The following is a 19,947-nucleotide window of genomic DNA, read 5'->3' on the forward strand; positions in this document are numbered from 1 at the left end:
ACAAAATGTAATATAAAACGATGTACCATATGTATTTGTGTCTGTATGAACTATTTACCAGGTAGTCTAGGCCTGTCCTTGAGCTCGCGGAGCTCCAGTATCCGGTGGCTGCTCTCCCGGTGCAGCAGATGGGGGGCGCTGATGTCCTCAAGGGCATAGTGCTGCAGAGGGGGCGGCGTGGGGTGCAGCTGAGCGCTGAGGGGCAGGGGGTTGGCCGGGCTATGGCGGGGCGCCGGGCTGATGGTGCAGATGCGCTTAGCTGGGGGCTCCAGGGGGCGGGGAAGCGCTCGTGGAAGCCGTTCTCTTTTCCCCTGCAGGAGAGAGGGATGAGAGATGAGAGGACAGGGTGAGGGATGAGAGAGGAGAGGACAGGGTGGGGGATGAGAGAGGAGAGGACAGGGTGAGGGATGAGAGAGGAGAGGACAGGGTGGGGGATGAGATAGGAGAGGACAGGGTGAGGGATGAGAGAGGAGAGGACAGGGTGAGGGATGAGAGGACAGGGTGAGGGATGAGAGAGGAGAGGACAGGGTGAGGGATGAGAGAGGAGAGGACAGGGTGAGGGATGAGAGAGGAGAGGACAGGGTGAGGGATGAGAGAGGAGAGGACAGGTTGAGGGATGAGAGAGGAGAGGACAGGGTGAGGGATGAGAGAGGAGAGGACAGGGTGAGGGATGATAGAGGAGAGGACAGGGTGGGGGGATGAGAGAGGAGAGGACAGGGTGGGGGATGAGAGAGGAGAGGACAGGTGAGGGATGAGAGAGGAGAGGATAGGGTGGGGGATGAGAGAGGAGAGGAAAGCGTGAGGGATGGTGTGAGAGTGGGGGTGAGTAGATGAGGGCATTGGCGTATTTTGGCAGTTGTGTATGTGTACATGTCTCTGTCAGTTGTGAAATGTCTGGGGGTCCCGAGGAGAGGTTCAAAAACCACCAGTCTAGGTGACTGCCGCCAAGAGACGGTGTCTCTTAACTGTCTGTATCTCTACTGAACATAACTACCTGTTAGGACTCTCTCTTAACTGTCTGTATCTCTACTGAACATAACTACCTGTTAGGACTCTCTCTTAACTGTCTGTATCTCTACTGAACATAGCTACCTGTTAGGACTGTGTCTCTTAACTGTCGGGTTTCTCTCTCTCTCGCTGGGCTCCAGTAGCAGTTCCGAGGAGTCGGGGGGCGAGGCCAGAGTAGTGCTGAGTAGGAGGTGCTCGTGTTGGGATAGGTACTGGGCTGGGGTCTGCTTGGCCGCACGCGCACAGTGGAGCAACTCTCTCTGCAGCAGGGGCAGGTTGGCCTGGAGAGGAGAAGAGAGGCGGTGGAGAGATGGGAGGAGAGGGGGAGGAGAGACGGAGGTGAGTGTAATTTGAAACATGGTGTTGCATTAACACAGCCAAAAGAGAGAGTGAGACAGACAGATGGAGAGAGAGAGAGGCAGAGAGAAAGGCAGAGAGAGACAGACAGATAAACAGAGGAAAATGACAGAGAAAGACAGAACCAGGAGAGAGAAAGACCGACAGAGAGACAGACAGACAGATAGAGAAACAAAGAAATAGGAGAAAGAGAAACAGAGAGAAGCTAGTAGGTAGAAGCTCGGAGCAGTATTTTCCTCATTTGTTTTCATATGCAGTTTCGTCAGAGCTTCCACAATCCAACTACAGCTATCACAGCTGTAAGGAGCAGTTCTCTCTCTGTGGGTCTAACCCCAAGAAGTTCTAGAAAACTGTTAAAAACCTGGAGAATAAACCCTCCTCACAGCTGCCCATGTCCCTTAAAGTAGATGATGTGGTTGTTACTGACAAGAAACACATGGCTGAGCTCTTTAATCACCACTTCATTAAGTCAGGATTCCTATTTGACTCAGCCATGCATTCTTGCCCGTCCAACATTTCCTCATCCCCCACCCCTTCTAATGCAACTAGCCCCGATGCTCCTCCCTCTTTTTCCCCTGCCCCACTACAAAGTTTCTCCCTGCAGGCGGTCACTGAATCAAAGGGGCTAAAGGAGCTCCTTAAACTTGTCCCCAAAAAAACATCTGGGCCACCCTTTCTTCTTTAAGGTGGCTGCCCCCCCCTCTGGTTTCCGCTCAGGTTATGAATGTGTCAATGCAACCTTAAAGGTCCTCAATGATGCCACCATTGCCCTTGATTCCAAGCAATGTTTTTCTGCTATTTTTATTGACTTGCCCAAAGCTTTTGATACGGTAGACCATTCCATTCTTGTGAGCTGGCTAAGAAGTATTGGTGTCTCTGAGGGGTCTTTGGCCTGGTTTGCTAACTACCTCTCTCAAAGAGTGCAGTGTATAATGTCAGAACATCTGCTGTCTCAGCCACTGCCTGTCACCAAGGGAGTACCCCAAGGCTTGATACTTGGCCCAATGCTCTTCTCAATTTACATCAACATTATAGCTCAGGCTGTAGGAAGCTCTCTCATCCATTTATATGTAGATGATACAGTCTTATACTCAGCTGGCCCCTCCCCGGATTTTGTGTTAAACGCTCTACAACAAAGCTTTCTTAGTGTCCAACAAGCTTTCTCTACCCTTAACCTTGTTCTGAACACCTCCAAAACAAAGGTCATGTGGTTTGATAAGAAGGGTTTAGAGCTTGATGTAGTCACATCATACAAGTACTTGGGAGTATGGCTAGACGGTAAAGTTAAATCTATACTTGGTTTCCTCTATCGTAATTTCTCCTCTTTCACCCCAGCTGCCAAACTAACCGTGATTCAGATTTATAGATCAGCAGGTTAGGGTGCCCTCGGGCGGCTAGATGTTCTTTACCTATCGGTCATCAGATTTGCCACCAATGCTCTTTATAGGACACATCACTGCAGTCTATACTCCTCTGTAAACTGGTCATCTCTGTATACGTGTCGCAAGACCCACTGGTTGATGCTTATTTATAAAACCCTCTTAGGCCTCACTCCCCCCTATATGAGATATCTACAGCAGTCCTCATCCTCCTCATACAACACCGGTTCTGCCAGTAACATTCTATTAAAGGTCCCCAAAGCACACACATCCCTGGGTCGCTCATCTTTTCAGTTCACTGCAGCTAGAGACTGGAATGAGCTGCAACAAACACTCAAACTGGACAGTTTTATCTCAATCTCTTCATTGAAAGACTCAATCATGGACACTCTTACTGACAGTTGTGGCTGCTTTGCATGATGTATTGTCGTCTCTATAATGTTTGTACCGTGTTTTGTGCTGCTGCCATGTTGTGTTGCTACCATGCTGTGTTGTCATGTGTTGCTGCCATGCTGTGTTGTCATGTGTTGCTGCCATGTTGTGTTGCTACCATGCTGTGTTGTCATGTGTTGCTGCCATGCTGTGTTGTCATGTGTTGCTGCCATGCTGTGTTGTCATGTGTTGCTGCCATGTTGTGTTGCTACCATGCTGTGTTGTCATGTGTTGCTGCCATGTTGTGTTGCTACCATGCTGTGTTGTCATGTGTTGCTGCCATGCTGTGTTTTCATGTGTTGCTGCCATGTTGTGTTGCTACCATGCTGTGTTGTCATGTGTTGCTGCCATGTTGTGTTGCTACCATGCTGTGTTGTCATGTGTTGCTGCCATGCTGTGTTCCTACGTGTTGCTGCCATGCTGTGTTGTCATGTGTTGCTGCCATGTTGTGTTGCTACCATGCTGTGTTGTCATGTGTTGCTGCCATGCTGTGTTGCTACCATGCTGTGTTGTCATGTGTTGCTGCCATGCTGTGTTGTCATGTGTTGCTGCCATGTTGTGTTGCTACCATGCTGTGTTGTCATGTGTTGCTGCCATGTTGTGTTGCTACCATGCTGTGTTGTCATGTGTTGCTGCCATGTTGTGATGCTACCATGCTGTGTTGTCATGTGTTGCTGCCATGCAATGTTGTTTTCTTAGGTCTCTCTTTATGTAGTGTTGTCTCTCTTGTCGTGATGTGTTTTGTCCTATATTTTTATTTAATTTATTTAGATGTTTTTATCCCAGCCCGCGTCCCCGCATGAGGCCTTTTGGTAGGCCGTCATTGTAAATAAGAATTTGTTCTTAACTGACTTGCCTTAAATAAAGGTTAAATAAATAAAAGTTTACACCACAGGAACAAAAATGCAATACCCTGATCTGATCTTGTGCAAATGCAAAGTAAAGGTCCTATTAAATCCAACTGACATGCCCACAAAATTATCATAAAGATGTTTTCACGTGAAAATCCTGAAAGGCGCCCATGACTTTTTTACATATTGTAGGACGTCACGGAAACGGCATGGCGATATGGCAGAGACACTAGACAGAAATGTGTCACTGAGGAAGCCCAGAAGGAGACATACAACAGATCTCTCCTTGAGAGAGACGCCTGGAGAACAGACACACTCTCTCTCACACATGCACAAACACGTGCCCACACATTCACACACACACTGGCACACACACTCACATACCCTCTCTCCCTCGCCTGATAAGCGTTAGGCCCCTAACTGTTTCTGCCCCCTGACTGTTTCTGCCCCCTGACTGTTTCTGCCCCCTGACTGTTTCACCACCCTGACTGTTTCACCACCCTGACTGTTTCTGCCCCCTGACTGTTTCTGCCCCCTGACTGTTTCACCACCCTGACTGTTTCTGCCCCCTGACTGTTTCTGCCCCCTGACTGTTTCTGCCCCCTGACTGTTTCAGCCCCTGACTGTTTCAGCCCCCTGACTGTTTCTGCCCCCTGACTGTTTCTGCCCCCTGACTGTTTCTGCCCCCTGACTGTTTCAGCCCCCTGACTGTTTCTGCCCCCTGACTGTTTCAGCCCCTGACTGTTTCTGCCCCCTGACTGTTTCTGCCCCCTGACTGTTTCAGCCCCCTGACTGTTTCTGCCCCCTGACTGTTTCAGCCCCCTGACTGTTTCTGCCCCCTGACTGTTTCTGCCCCCTGACTGTTTCACCACCCTGACTGTTTCTGCCCCCTGACTGTTTCTGCCCCCTGACTGTTTCTGCCCCCTGACTGTTTTAGCCCCCTGACTGTTTCTGCCCCCTGACTGTTTCAGCCCCCTGACTGTTTCAGCCCCCTGACTGTTTCTGCCCCCTGACTGTTTCAGCCCCCTGACTGTTTCAGCCCCCTGACTGTTTCAGCCCCTGACTGTTTCTGCCCCCTGACTGTTTCTGCCCCCTGACTGTTTCAGCCCCCTGACTGTTTCAGCCCCCTGACTGTTTCTGCCCCCTGACTGTTTCTGCCCCCTGACTGTTTCTGCCCCCTGACTGTTTCTGCCCCCTGACTGTTTCAGCCCCCTGACTGTTTCAGCCCCTGACTGTTTCTGCCCCCTGACTGTTTCTGCCCCCTGACTGTTTCAGCCCCCTGACTGTTTCTGTTGCTTTCACCAAATCACTGAAACACCCAAACACACAGTCCATCACTCATCACTATGTAGAGATGGACAACCACCCCAAACCACAACCCCAAACCCCGACCACAACCCCCAAACCTCACTTCAGATCAGGGTTTACTTTTGGAAAATGTGGCGCCGGTCTTTTGACTGTACACATTCACTTTTCGTCATCCTACAAGACGAGTAACGAACAGCAAAATCACTAGCCTATGTCAATCTACTATAGTAGAAAAGTTTAGGCTATCTATTCTATTGGTCAGCTTGTGGAGAAAGAAATAACCTATTTCAAACAGACTCGGGGACAGTTGTGGGGCGATAGATCCCACATTCATACAACCAGTAGGCCTAGGAAACCTACGCTGCTTGAAGCAAATGTTAAAAAGCAATGAGTCTGATGCAACAGATCAGAACGTTTCGCTTAAAATGTTGATCAACTATTTTTTCTCCACATTATAAGTGCAGCAACGTGCACAAGGCAGTAGGCTACGTACAAATGTTTGTTCCATAATGCAAATAGATGGAAAACACCATTGTCAAACGGGCACTGCACATGCGAGCGGTTTCATGTGACAGAGATGAAAATATCCATTAGAGATGTCGAAAGATAGGAAATCTAATAGACTACTTTGAAGCAAGGTAAGACATGCCTCATAATATGTATTAAAACATTCAGATTTCAAACTATTCATTATATGTTATCAAAATGTTGCCGTTTGATGCAGCGTTCAAACAACTGGGAACTTGGAAATCTCCGACCTTAGTGCGTTCAAGACAACTGGGAACTTGGAAATCTCCGACCTTAGTGCGTTCAAACAACTGGGAACTTGGAAATCTCCGACCTTAGTGCGTTCAAACAACTGGGAACTTGGAAATCTCCGACCTTAGTGCGTTCAAACAACTGGGAACTTGGAAATCTCCGACCTTAGTGCGTTCAAACAACTGGGAACTTGGAAATCTCCGACCTTAGTGCGTTCAAACAACTGGGAACTTGGAAATCTCCGACCTTAGTGCGTTCAAGACAACTGGAAACTGGGATAAAAACGAACTCAGACTGGGAAAAATAGTTTTGACATTCCAACCTGAAGATCACTGATGTCATGATTTGACCTCATATTTTTCAGTGTTCCCAGTTGTCTTGAAAGCAGCACAAGATGCTGCCGCAGCAGCTCTTCCGCTGTCTGACAGATTTCCCATGTGTGATAAATAAGATACATAAATATACTGTACACACGCAGCAATTTAATTCTACAAAATTATACAACTTGACCCGTGTGTGCCTGTGTGAAAGAAGAGAGAGTGAGAGAGAGAGAGAGAGAGAGAGAGAGAGAGAGAGAGAGAGAGAGAGAGAGAGAGAGAGAGAGAGAGAGAGAGAGAGAGAGAGAGAGAGAGAGGACAAGCGATGAGCAGAGGCAGAATGAAGTAAAGGAATTCCCCTCCCTCTCTCTTTCCATCCTTAATGAACAACAGGCCCAAGTGTGCTTATAATTACATGCACTTCCTCATTCCCCCCTTCTCCACTTAAGACCCTTGCCCCCTCTCTTTATCCCCTTCCTTACCCGCCTCTCAACCCCAACCTAGGGCCTCTCGGCCCCTACCTAGGGCCTCTCGGCCCCTACCTAGGGCCTCTCGACCCATACCTAGGGCCTCTCGACCCCTACCTAGGGCCTCTCGACCCCTACCTAGGGCCCCTCGTCCCCTACCTAGGGCCTCTCGACCCCTACCTAGGGCCTCTCGACCCCTACCTAGGGCCTCTCGTCCCCTACCTAGGACCTCTCAACCCCTACCTAGGGCCCCTCGTCCCCTACCTAGGGCCTCTCGACCCCTACCTAGGGCCTCTCGACCCCTACCTAGGGCCCCTCGTCCCCTACCTAGGGCCTCTCGACCCCTACCTAGGACCTCTCAACCCCTACCTAGGGCCTCTCGACCCCTACCTAGGGCCTCTCGTCCCCTACCAAGGGCCTCTCGTCCCCTACCTAGGGCCTCTCAACCCCTACCTAGGGCCTCTCGACCCCTACCTAGGGCCCCTCGTCCCCTACCTAGGGCCTCTCGACCCCTACCTAGGGCCTCTCGACCCCTACCTAGGGCCCCTCGTCCCCTACCTAGGGCCTCTCGACCCCTACCTAGGGCCTCTCGACCCCTACCTAGGGCCCCTCGTCCCCTACCTAGTCCCCTACCCCCTACCTAGGGCCTCTCAACCCCTACCTAGGGCCTCTCGACCCCTACCTAGGGCCCCTCGACACATATGTTGTCTGTCAGTTAAGCGCCGGCCTCTTTTTCTGCTGGACGGACGTGAGATTGGCGAAGCCGGGCAAACCTGAATGACTGCCTTCATTTAATGCGACACAGAGCCCCATAAAAGAAGAGAATGGTTTATAGTCATGTTTCACACTTCCGAGCTCTCTCTCTCTCTCTCTCTCTCTCTCTCTCTCTCTCTCTCTGCCACAATGGTGCTACGGATGGAGAGAGAGAGAGAGGAGGAGAAGTTGCGGGGCATCGTAAATTACGAAAATGCATCTCTGATATGTTTTCAGACAGTTGTGGTTTCGGGAAAAATGAGGTAACCTGTGGAAAAAGAGCAGATTTTCACCAGCTGAAAAAACTAGCAATAACAGCGAGAAATGTGACTGGTTGGAAGATTTATGCTCAGGTCTCATGAGGGTAGCTCTTAAAAATACTACTATTTCAGGCCCCCATGTTGCAAAGTTACTCAAAAGCCCAATAAAACAACCCCTGTCGCTCGTTAAGTCAACGCATACAACTGCATTGTTACATTGGGAACGACTGAAAGGCAATAAATTAAATCTCCGATTCCAATTTCCTTTTTGTATGACAAACGTCTGGCTGTTAAATATTCAATGCGATTATAATATTTTTTACCCATTCTAATTACGCTACCATCTACTTGCAGTTTCTCATGATTTGTTTGCATATTTGCGTTATTATTGGTTGATTAAATACTAAACAATGACGTCCAAAGATTTCTGAGAGAACTGTAATTATAATCCTCTGTGCCAGAAGCTCCTCTACGCTTCATGAAAAGAATATGTCCCAAATAACACCCTATCCACTATATAGTGCACTTCTTCCCATAGAGGCCAGGTCAAAAATAGTGTAATCTATAGGGAATAGGGTGCCATTTGGGATGAACTCTAGCTTTTACCTTCAATACAAACATCTGGTTTTTCCCACTCCTGATTTCATGACTAATTATACACAGTCCTTGAGTCATTGTAAACCTCCTCCGAAACATCAAAGGCCTTGTGAGGAGGACAAAGAAGAACACTGTAGCAGCACAGGCCTGGATTCAGTTATGAATATTCACAGCACAGGGAGAAGGAAATATAGGGGGAGAGACAGAGAGAGAGAGAGAGAGAGAGAGAGAGAGAGAGGTGGGAAAGAGTGTGTGAGAGAGAGAGAAGGGAGAGAGAGTGAGACAGAAAGAGTGAGAGAAGAGGGGAGAACAAGAGAGAGAGAAAGAGGGGAGAAAGAGAGTGAGAGAGAGATATAAGAGGGAGAAAGAGTGTGAGAGAGAGAAAGAGAGAGGAAAGGAAAGAGAGAGAGGGAAAAAAAGAGAGAGGGAGAGAAAGGAGAGATGTGAAATAAAGAGTGGAAATAACAGAGAGTAACAGAGAAATAGAGAGATGGGAAACAGAGAGAAAGAGAGGAGGTAGGTGTTACCTTGAGGAAGGGAATGACGAAGGGCCTCAGGGGAAAGTTGGTGGCCTCCTGGAGCCTTGAGTGGAACTCCTCGATGGTGACTGTTGAATTCTGGGACACATAGAGATCAGCCAATCACAATTCACCTCTCAAGGTTCAGTTTATTTGTCTCCATCACTGAGCTTGGCATTGTGCGTGTTCCAGATCAACTACATTGCAGCTGCCACACTGAGTCCATTTGTAGATCAGTCCAAATAGATACTCTCAGACATGAGGATAGACTTGAATCCCTTTGAGTGACCAGAGAAATAACTATGGCACCAAAAGTCAGTTTCCCTTTCAACTGCTGATCAACTTGTTCATGGATGAATGATGTGCAACAGATTATACGTACAGTGGGGAGAACAAGTACTTGATACACTGCCGATTTTGCAGGTTTTCCTACTTACAAAGCATGTAAAGGTCTGTAATTGTTATCATAGGTACACTTCACATTGTCATAGGTATACAATCACATTGCATGATTTTTAAGTAATTAATTTGCATTTTATTGCATGACATAAGTATTTGATTACCTACCAACCAGTAAGAATTCCGGCTCTCACAGACCCGTTAGTTTTTCTTTAAGAATCCCTCCTGTTCTCCACTCATTATCTGTATTAACTGCACCTGTTTGAACTGTATAAAAGACACCTGTCCACACACTCAATCAAACAGACTCCAACCTCTCCACAATGGCCAAGACCAGACAGCTGTGTAAGGACATCAGTGATAAAATTGTAGACCTGCACAAGGATGGGATGGGCTACAGGACAATAGGCGAGTAGCTTGGTGAGAAGGCAACAACTGTTGGCGCAATTATTACAAAATGGAAGAAGTTCAAGATGACGGTCAGTCACCCTCGGTCTGGGGCTCCATGCAAGATCTCACCTCGTGGGGCATCAATGATCATGAGGAAGGTGAGGGATCAGCCCAGAACTACAAGGCAGGACCTGGTCAATGACCTGAAGAGAGCTGGGACCACAGTCTCAAAGAAAACCATTAGTAACACACTACGCCGTCATGGATTAAAATCCTGCAGCGCACGCAAGGTCCCCCTGCTCAAGCCAGCGCATGTCCAGGCCTGTCTGAAGTTTGCCAATGACCATCTGGATGATCCAGAGGAGGAATGGGAGAAGGTCATGTGGTCTGATGAGACAAAAATATAGCTTTTTGGTCTAAACTCCACTCGCCGTGTTTGGAGGAAGAAGAAGGATGAGTTCAACCCCAAGAACACCATCCCAACCGGGAAGCATGGATGTGGAAACATCATTCTTTGGGGATGCTTTTCTGCAAAGGGGACAGGACGACTGCACCGTATTGAGGGGAGGATGGATGGGGCCATGTATCGCGAGATCTTGGCCTACAACCTCCTTCCCTCAGTAAGAGCATTGAAGATGGGTTGTGGCTGGGTCTTCCAGCATGACAATGACCCGAAACACACAGCCAGGGCAACGAAGGAGTGGCTCCGTAAGAAGCATCTCAAGGTCCTGGAGTGGCCTAGCCAGTCTCCAGACCTGAACCGAATAGAAAATCTTTGGAGAGAGCTGAAAGTCTGTATTGCCCAGCGACAGCCCCGAAACCTGAAGGATCTGGAGAAGGTCTGTATGGAGGAGTGGACCAAAATCCCTGCTGCAGTGTGTGCAGACATGGTCAAGAACTACAGGAAACATATGATCTCTGTACTTGCAAACTAAGGTTTCTGTACCAAATATTAAGTTCTGCTTTTCTGATGTATCAAATAATTATGTCATGCAATAAAATGCAAATTATTGTTTTTGTTTTAGATTCCGTCTCACAGTTGTACCTATGATAAAAATTACAGATCTCTACATGCTTTTTAAGTAGGAAAACCTGCAAAATCAGCAGTGCATCAAATACTTGTTCTCCCCACTGTAGGTATAATGTGCAGCACAGGACTCAATATGTTGCAGATGGGGCCTGTCAAAACCAATACAGTGTGTCCATTTGGGCCACATACACTGAATATACGGCCATGTTCCATTGAATGAAAACATCTGACGAAATAAAATCCAGCCCAACATAAATAACACATACTGTCTTGTCTATTTTGGGCAGATATTTGTACTAGTATTGAAAGTAACATATTCATATGTTCAAATATTTCATTCTACATATATCACTTAAATTTGATTTGACTCCATTCAATTCAGTTCAACTAATTTAAATCATCGAAACAAATCTCAAATCAAATGCAACTATGCTGACATATCAATACAGAATAAGTGACAATGTTTTATGGGAGTTTCCATCCATCTATTTCTCCATCATTCCTAAAATGTTTTATCACCCACTCACCACGAGGGCCAGCACCAGGTTGCGGACACTCTCTCCGATCTCGGGCGAGATGTCATTGCCGAACTGCTGCAGCGTCGTCAGGAAGCGTTTGAGCTTGCTGAGCTGTCGGGCGCCGCATGTGGCCGGGAGCTGCTGATTGGCCAGCGAGGAGGAAGATGAGGAGCTAGGCCCATTGCTGTAGCGCTGGGGCGGCGAGGGCACAGCATTTAGGGTGGGCGGGGAGTGGTGGATTCCATTGGTCACTGGGGGAGGGAAGAGGCGGGATGGGGAGGGAGAGGAGCAAATGAGAGGTCGGCGTAGGAGGTCAAAAAAGTTGATCAAATGTGGTCAAACATGGGAGGTAGTACGTCGACTGGCTGATTGCTAGGGAGGGACAATACATATCACATTCATTATCGAATCACCAGGTCTTTCATATGGAATCCTTTTTACACCTATCTGATCTAAGCCCGGGTTACAGTCCAGGCCTTTGTGACAACAAAGGGGGCTTTATAAATACATGTTATTATTATATGGCCATAAAGTAAAGCAGACAAAAAAGGAATCCTTTCAGATATATCAGAATACTCCAAAATCGTTTACCACACTGCCCTAATTCATCTATGGATAATGGATATTACGAGGCTGCAGACCCAGGACGCTCCTCTATGGGGAGCTAGTGGTGGTAAGAGTCTTAACGTCACTTAAATTGACTGTCAATAAAGCACAAATTGAATCTTGCACTTTCTTCATTACTTCCAGGTTTATGGGTACATTTCCTGCTGTACTTCCTGGTTGCCGGTCCACCCACCGGGGCCTCATTGACTTGAATGGGGATGACTGCTCCAGTCATTCTATTTCTATGGTAAGAGTGCTAATATCTGTGGTACTCACGAGTGGTGGAGGAGAAGGAGGCTGGCCGGGGTCCGCTGGGGTTCACGGAGGGCAGGGGCGGCATGGTGGCGCTGCTGCTGCTGGGCACTGGTCTGGGGACTGGTCTGGGGACTGGTCTGGAATGAGTCTTAACATCCACAGGAGAGCCGGGCATGGCAGGGTTCTTCTTCTCACCACTGTCTGAGGAGGAGGAGGGAGGGAGGGAGGGAGGGAGGGAGGGAGGGAGGGAGGGAGGGAGGGAGGGAGGGAGGGAGGGAGGGAGGGAGGGAGAAATAAAGGAGGGAGAGAGTAGTTATGGAGAGATAGGGGAGGAAGAGAGAGCGAGAGAGAAGAGGAAGGGAGAGAGAGAGAGAGAGAGAGAGAGAGAGAGAGGGAGGGAGGGAGGGGAGGGAGAAAGAAGGGAGGGAGAGAGAAGGGATAGAGAGATAGGGGAGGAAGAGAGAGCGAGAGAGAAGAGGAAGGGAGAGAGAGAGAGAGAGAGAGAGAGAGAGAGAGAGAGAGAGAGAGAGAGAGAGAGAGAGAGGAGGGACAGGGTCAATAGGTGCATGACAGAGATGTTTTGTGGTCAAGGTGTTCAAACAGCTGCACGTATGTGCACACACACATTCATGCATATACGTACACACACACACTAATGTATAGAAGTAGGTTTGCAGTCTGGTTTCCATCATCAGCCACTCAAATTACAAACCCACATAAACACACACTATCCTCCGCATCAATGTGTGTGTGTGTGTGTGTGTGTGTGTGTGTGTGTGTGTGTGTGTGTGTGTGTGTGTGTGTGTGTGTGTGTGTGTGTGTGTGTGTGTGTGTGTGTGTGTGTGTGTGTGTGTGTGTGTGTGTGTGTGTGTGTGTGTGTGTGCCAACTTGACACAACTGTGGGAAGCGTTGGACCAGTATCCAACACGGACCAGTATCCCTGTGGGACACTTTCACAGTATCCCAGCGTCCACACCTGACGAATTCAGGCTTTTCTGAGGGCGAAAGGGTGGGGTGCAACTCAATATTAGAAAGGTGTACACCCATTTGCCCTCAGAACAGCCTCAGTTTGTCGGGGCATGGAATCTACAAGGTATCGAAAGCGTTCCACAGGGATATATGCCCACCCTCTGAATGGCACATACACAATCCATGTCTCAACCGTCTCACTCTCAAGGCCTAAAAATCCTTCTTTAACCTGTCTCCTCCCTTTCATCTATGCTGACTAAAGCGGATTTAACAGGTGACATCAACAAGGAATCAAAGCTTTCACCTGGATTCACCTGATCAGTCTGTGTCATGGAAAGAGAAGGTAATCTTAATGTTTTGTCCACTCTGTGTGAGTGTTAAGATGAGTGACTGAACATTTCCAGACTCAATATTATCAATGTCCCCAGCTTTTTCATGGAAGAAAACAACAGCAGAACCTCCCCTTCCTCCACCCTCCTTCTGCCCCTGGTAGAGCAACCAGATGTCTTGGGGTCTAGCCTTGCCTTGACATGCTCAACCCTTCCATTGAGATCCATGACAGAAGTGCTAATGAAGAAAAGCCATTGTGTTTGTGGAGAAGAATGGCCCTTCATTGAGCCAGTGGGGCCGAAGAAAGAAGGAAAAGAGGGCGGGAGCTATTTCACGCTTTACTAACAAGATCGCAAAAGCTTTTGAATGTTAAACACATACTTCTCAATATGCCACGGCCAATGAATGCAATGAATGGGACCACCAGATCAGGGGATGGGGGAGAGAGGGAGAGAGAGATGGTAATCATCTTTAGATCAGAGGGCATCTGTGTTCGCCCGATCCCCATGAAGACTGGGTCTGGTCTCTATTTGGAGTGGATCAGATGCTTCCAACTGCTTTTAGACAGATGATTAACAGACAATCAGTTTTAAAGGGTAAAAGGTTGGGTGAGAGGTTCCTTGGTTTTAGGGTTTTTCTTTAGAGCCAGACTATTATGCTCTTTTGATGTCATGAACTGAGCATCTGCCTTCATACACAAACATATGAATGCAACAGCCAGTACTTCAGTGATTTTTAAGCGTGTTTGAGAATTTGATGGAGAGCGATATGGCATTTAATATGCCAGCATGTGATGATAAACGATTAAGGTAAAAACTAGGAAATGAAAAAACAGGCCACTGCAGGATGTGGTTCCACTGTGGACTTGATGGATGGACTCCAAATGAGGGGCTCCCGATGACAGAGTTATTTGGCATGTTGAAATAACCAATACGCCTCATGACTTGGTGGTTCGTAGACACACCCCTTTAGAAAAAGGAAAAGCAACAAAGGTATATGTTTGCTTACACCGAAAACATATGAGTTGTTTCAGCTAAATATTATATTAATATTAATATTAAATATTAAGTATTATTTAATTTTTTATTTTTTAGTATACTCAACCTTTTGGTAAAAGTGGTATTTGAACTTAATACTTTTAGTTGGGCTAAACTTAGCTCCAACAATAATTCTGTCAACTTAAAAATATGTGTTTGCTCAAATTGTCTCATATGTTCATTCAACTAGAAATGTGGGCATGTTACCTAAAAAAGGCTGTGGAACTAGTTACACACGCAGTTATTTTAACAGACAATGTTTTCAACTTACATATTTGACAAACATAATTACATTGTGCATGTTCATTTTATACAGTAATTAATAATCAACATGTCCTCATCTGGGATTTGAACTCACAAACTCTTGGTTCACTTTGCACTTCAAAGTAAATCTTAGCTCTGTTAAAATTACACTCAAGAAAAAATATTTGATTTATCATAGTGATTAAGTAGTAAAAATATGCCATACCAACATCAAGACAACAACAGTAAACAGAAAAACCTAAATTGCTTAAATAAGAAAATCGAATCAGCTTTTTGACACAGACATGGTTGCGTAACAGGAAGATCGGGCTAGCCATGAAAAAACAGGTTGTGTGTTCAAATCCCAGGTGAGGACATGTTGAACGCATGTCAACATGGGTCAAATATGTAAGTAACATGGGTCAAATACGCTGAAATGTTGCGAGATTTTTAACAGAATGTTCGAAAAAGTAGGGGGTAAGCTTAACAGGTTAAAAGCACTGTGTTTGTAACCAGTTGCACACCCATTTTTAAATAAGATGCCCAAATAATAATTTATATTCAAATGAACATATGAGACAAGTTGAGTAAACACATTTTAAATTGACTGGACCAACTAAAAATGTTTAGTTCAGGTAAAAAAGGCTGTGGAACCAGATACTTAATAACAGGGGCGCAATTTTGGTTTTAGAAGTGGGGGGACGACGACATAGATAGATTTTTTTTTTAAACAGCCTACCCAACTGCTCGGAGTTGACCGCATGGTCCTAAAGCACGCCGGTGCCTCGTTTTGTATCACATTCCAATGATAAAACCGGGGGGGGAGGGGGGGGAAATGGAATTTCAGAATGTTTTTTATACAGTGTAATACTCAAGTACATGTACAGTTGAAGTCGGAAGTTTACATACACCTTAGGCAAATACATTTGAAATCCAGTTATTCACAGTTCCTGACATTTAATCCGAGTAAAAATTCCCTGTTTTAGGTCAGTTAGGATCACCACTTCATTTGAAGAATGACAGAGCTGGTGTAACTAAGTCGAGTTTGTAGGCCTCCTTGCTCACACATGCTTTTTCAGTTCTGCCCACAAATTTTCTATAGGGTTGAGGTCAGGGCTTTATGATGGCCACTCCAATACCTTGACTTTGTTTTCCTCCCTCATGATGCCATCTATTTTGTGAAGTGCAACAGTCCCACCTGCAGCAAGCACCCCCACAACATGATGCTTCTTCGGCTTCCAAGCCTCCCCCTTTTTCCTAGAACATAACGACGGCCTTCATGGCCAAACAGTTCTATTTTTGTTTCATCAGACCAGAGGACATTTCTCCAAAAAGTACGATCTTTGTCCCCATGTGTAGTTGCTTTGGCTTTTTTATGGCGGTTTTGGAACAGTGGATTATTCCTTGCTGAGCAGCCTTTCAGGTTATGTCGATATAGGACTTGATTTACTGTGGATATAGATACGTTTGTACCTGTTTCCTCCAGCATCTTCACAAGGTCCTTTGTTGTTGTTCTGGGATTGATTTGCACTTTTCACACCAAAGTACGTTCATCTCAGGCATTTGGAAACTGCTGGCTGATTTCTTTTGATTTTCTATGATGTCAAGCAAAGAGGCACTGAGATTGAAGGTAGGCCTTGAAATACATCCACAGGTACACCTCCAATTGACTCAAATTATGTTAATTAGCCTATCAGAAGCTTCTAAAGCCATGACATCATTTTCAGGAATTTTCCAAGCTGTTTAAAGGCACAGTCAACTTAGTGTATGTAAACTTCTGACCCACTGGAATTGTGATACAGTTAATTATAAGTGAAATCATCTGTTTGTAAACAATTGTTTGAAAAATGACTGGTGACATGTACAAAGTAGATGTCCTAACCGACTTGCCAGAACTATAGTTTGTTAACAAGAAATTTGTGGAGTGATTGAAAAATGAGTTTTAATGACTACAACCTAAGTGTATGTAAACTTATTGACTTCAACTGTTGTATTAATAAAGCCAGCAGACAAGCATGTGCACACACACACATTCCCACACAACAGTGAGGGTTCACCTGAACTCTCTGGATTACAACGCTGCACCCTGCCATTTGACCGCTCGATCTGCCCTTGCATCTGAGCCCCGCTCTGACTCTACCCTCCTTTCATTTCTCACCCTATTCTTGTCCTCCCCTCTCTCCTTCTCTCCATCTCTCTCTCTCTCTCTCCGCACCCCATGGTCTGCCTTCTATCGCACCACCTGTTCAGGCGAGCAGGATGGGCAGGAAGAAAGGCTATACACAGCAATTTGGGCTTCTGTCTCGCACACACGCACGTGGCACAGTGACGGGAACACACGCACACATACACACACACACCGTGCCAGCACTTGACAGAGAGCAGCCTGGAGCACACACACTGGTTCCAATGCTCCACACGTCTTAATAACATGATCCATGGGACGTATAGCTCCACAAGTCTCAATAACATAATCCATGGGACATATAGCTCCACATGTCTCAATAACACAATCCATGGGAAGGATATCTTCACACGTCTCAATAACACGATCCATGGGACGTGTAACTCCACACGTCTCAATAACATGATCCATGGGACGTATAGCTCCACACGTCTCAATAACATGATCCATGGGAAGGATATCTTCACACGTCTCATTAACACGATCCATGGGAAGGATATCTTCACATGTCTCAATAACACGATCCATGGGACGTGTAACTCCACACGTCTCAATAACATGATCCATGGGACGTGTATCTCCACACGTCTCAATAACACGATCCATGGGACGTATAGCTCCACACGTCTCAATAACACGATCCATGGGACGTATAGCTCCACACGTCTCAATAACACGATCCATGGGACGTATAGCTCCACACGTCTCAATAACACGATCCATGGGACGTATAGCTCCACACGTCTCAATAACATGATCCATGGGACGTATAGCTTCAAATCAAATCTTATTAGTCACATGCGTTGAATAATACTGAATAATTAAGTAAATGTGATATTTCTGTTTTTTATTTTTAATAAATTAGCAAAAATGTATAAAAACCTATTTTTGCTTTGTCATTATTGGGTATTGTGTGTATATTGACAAGGGAAAAAACAATGTAATCAATTTTAGAATAAGGCTGTAACTTAACAAAAAAGTCAAGGGGTCTGAATACTTCCCGAATGCACTGTACAGCTTCATAATAACAATATCAGTATTAATGAGGATGATGTCTAAATAACACAATCCCTTGGACGTATAACTTCGTAATAACAATATCAGTTCCGCCAACACAATAGAAAGCTGATATGCAACTCTATCCTCTGAGTAAACCCCTCCATTGCTTCCAATACATTGATTTGTGTTTAGTGGTTCATATGTACAAAGTGTATCAGAGTATATGAGTGCTGATCTAGGATCACTTTTTCATTTTATATCAGTTTTACCTTTTAGATCATAATATGATATGGACGGGGACACCTGATTCTAGATCAGGACTCCTACTCTGAGAAGCTTTGTGAATATGGGTCAGAGTGCATCTATCTCAAGTCAAAATAATAGACAGTATTAAAAAAACGATATTTCTTTCCAGTTCCTTTACCAAGCACTGTCACCTGAGACCCCTACCACTGTCAGTCTGTCACCTGAGACCCCTACCACTGTCAGTCTGTCACATGAGACCCCTACCACTGTCAGTCTGTCACCTGAGACCCCTACCAGTGTCAGTCTGTCACCTGAGACCCCTACCACTGTCAGTCTGTCACCTGAGACCACTACCACTGTCAGTCTGTCACCTGAGACCCCTACCACTGTCAGTCTGTCACCTGAGACCACTACCACTGTCAGTCTGTCACCTGAGACCAATACTACTGTCACTCTGTCACCTGAGACCCCTACCACTGTCAGTCTGTCACCTGAGACCACTACTACTGTCAATCTGTCACCTGAGACCACTACTACTGTCAGTCTGTCACCTGAGAACACTACCACTGTCAGTCTGTCACCCGAGACCACTACTACTGTCAGTCTGTCACCCGGGACCACTACTACTGTCAGTCTGTCACCCGAGACCACTACTACTGTCAGTCTGTCACCCGAGACCACTACTACTGTCAGTCTGTCACCCGAGACCACTACTACTGTCAGTCTGTCACCCGAGACCACTACTACTGTCAGTCTGTCACCCAAGACCACTACTACTGTGAGTCTGTCACATGATGGACACATCAAGCAGCTAGCACATCAGCCAAAACACACGCGCGCACACACACACTGACTAACACGCGAAAAATAGTCTGGAAAGTAATGCTGTAGTGTACATATTAACTGAAGTTGTTTCAAAGATATGGTTTATATTTAAAATAAATAAATACATTCTGTGTAAAGAGTAGAAGAGTAGGAGAGTAGAATAGAATCTAATAGAATAGGGCTAGATGAGATAAGAATGGAATCCAATAGAATAGGGCTAGATAAGAGTAGAATAGAATCCAATAGAATAGGGCTAGATAGGAGTAGAATAGAATCCAATAGAATAGGGCTAGATAAGAGTAGAATAGAATCCAATAGAATAGGGCTAGATAAGAGTCAAATAGAATCTAATAGAATAGGGCTAGATAAGAGTAGAATAGAATCCAATAGAATAGGGCTAGATAAGAGTAGAATATAGTCCAATAGAATAGGGCTAGATAAGAGTAGAATAGAATCCAATAGAATAGGGCTAGATAAGAGTAGAATATAATCCAATAGAATAGGGCTAGATAAGAGTAGAATAGAATCCAATAGAATAGGGCTAGATAGGAGTAGAATAGAATCCAATAGAATAAGGCTAGATAAGAGTAGAATAGAATCCAATAGAATAGGGCTAGATAAGAGTAGAATATAATCCAATAGAATAGGGCTAGATAGGAGTAGAATAGAATCCAATAGAATAGGGCTAGATAAGAGTAGAATAGAATCCAATAGAATAGGGATAGATAAGAGTAGAATAGAATCCAATAGAATAGGGCTAGATAAGAGTAGAATAGAATCCAATAGAATAGGGCTAGATAAGAGTAGAATAGAATCCAATAGAATAGGGATAGATAAGAGTAGAATAGAATCCAATAGAATAGGGCTAGATAAGAGTAGAATAGAATCCAATAGAATAGGGATAGATAA

General features: G+C 45.7%; 1 protein-coding gene across 1 annotated transcript in view; it reads right to left on the reverse strand.

Annotated features, from left to right (window-relative positions):
* Positions 1-19,947, reverse strand: part of LOC124026358 (protein CBFA2T2-like) — an 88,964-nt gene that overhangs the window by 18,105 nt on the left and 50,912 nt on the right. Inside the window, 6 exon segments of the mRNA XM_046339384.1 lie at positions 59-274; positions 277-311; positions 1,093-1,289; positions 9,016-9,105; positions 11,353-11,594; positions 12,226-12,405. Of these exon segments, the coding sequence (XP_046195340.1) occupies positions 59-274; positions 277-311; positions 1,093-1,289; positions 9,016-9,105; positions 11,353-11,594; positions 12,226-12,405 (960 nt within the window).

Source organism: Oncorhynchus gorbuscha, linkage group LG03, assembly GCF_021184085.1.
Source record: "Oncorhynchus gorbuscha isolate QuinsamMale2020 ecotype Even-year linkage group LG03, OgorEven_v1.0, whole genome shotgun sequence".
In the NCBI taxonomy this organism is placed as follows: Eukaryota; Metazoa; Chordata; class Actinopteri; order Salmoniformes; family Salmonidae; genus Oncorhynchus; species Oncorhynchus gorbuscha.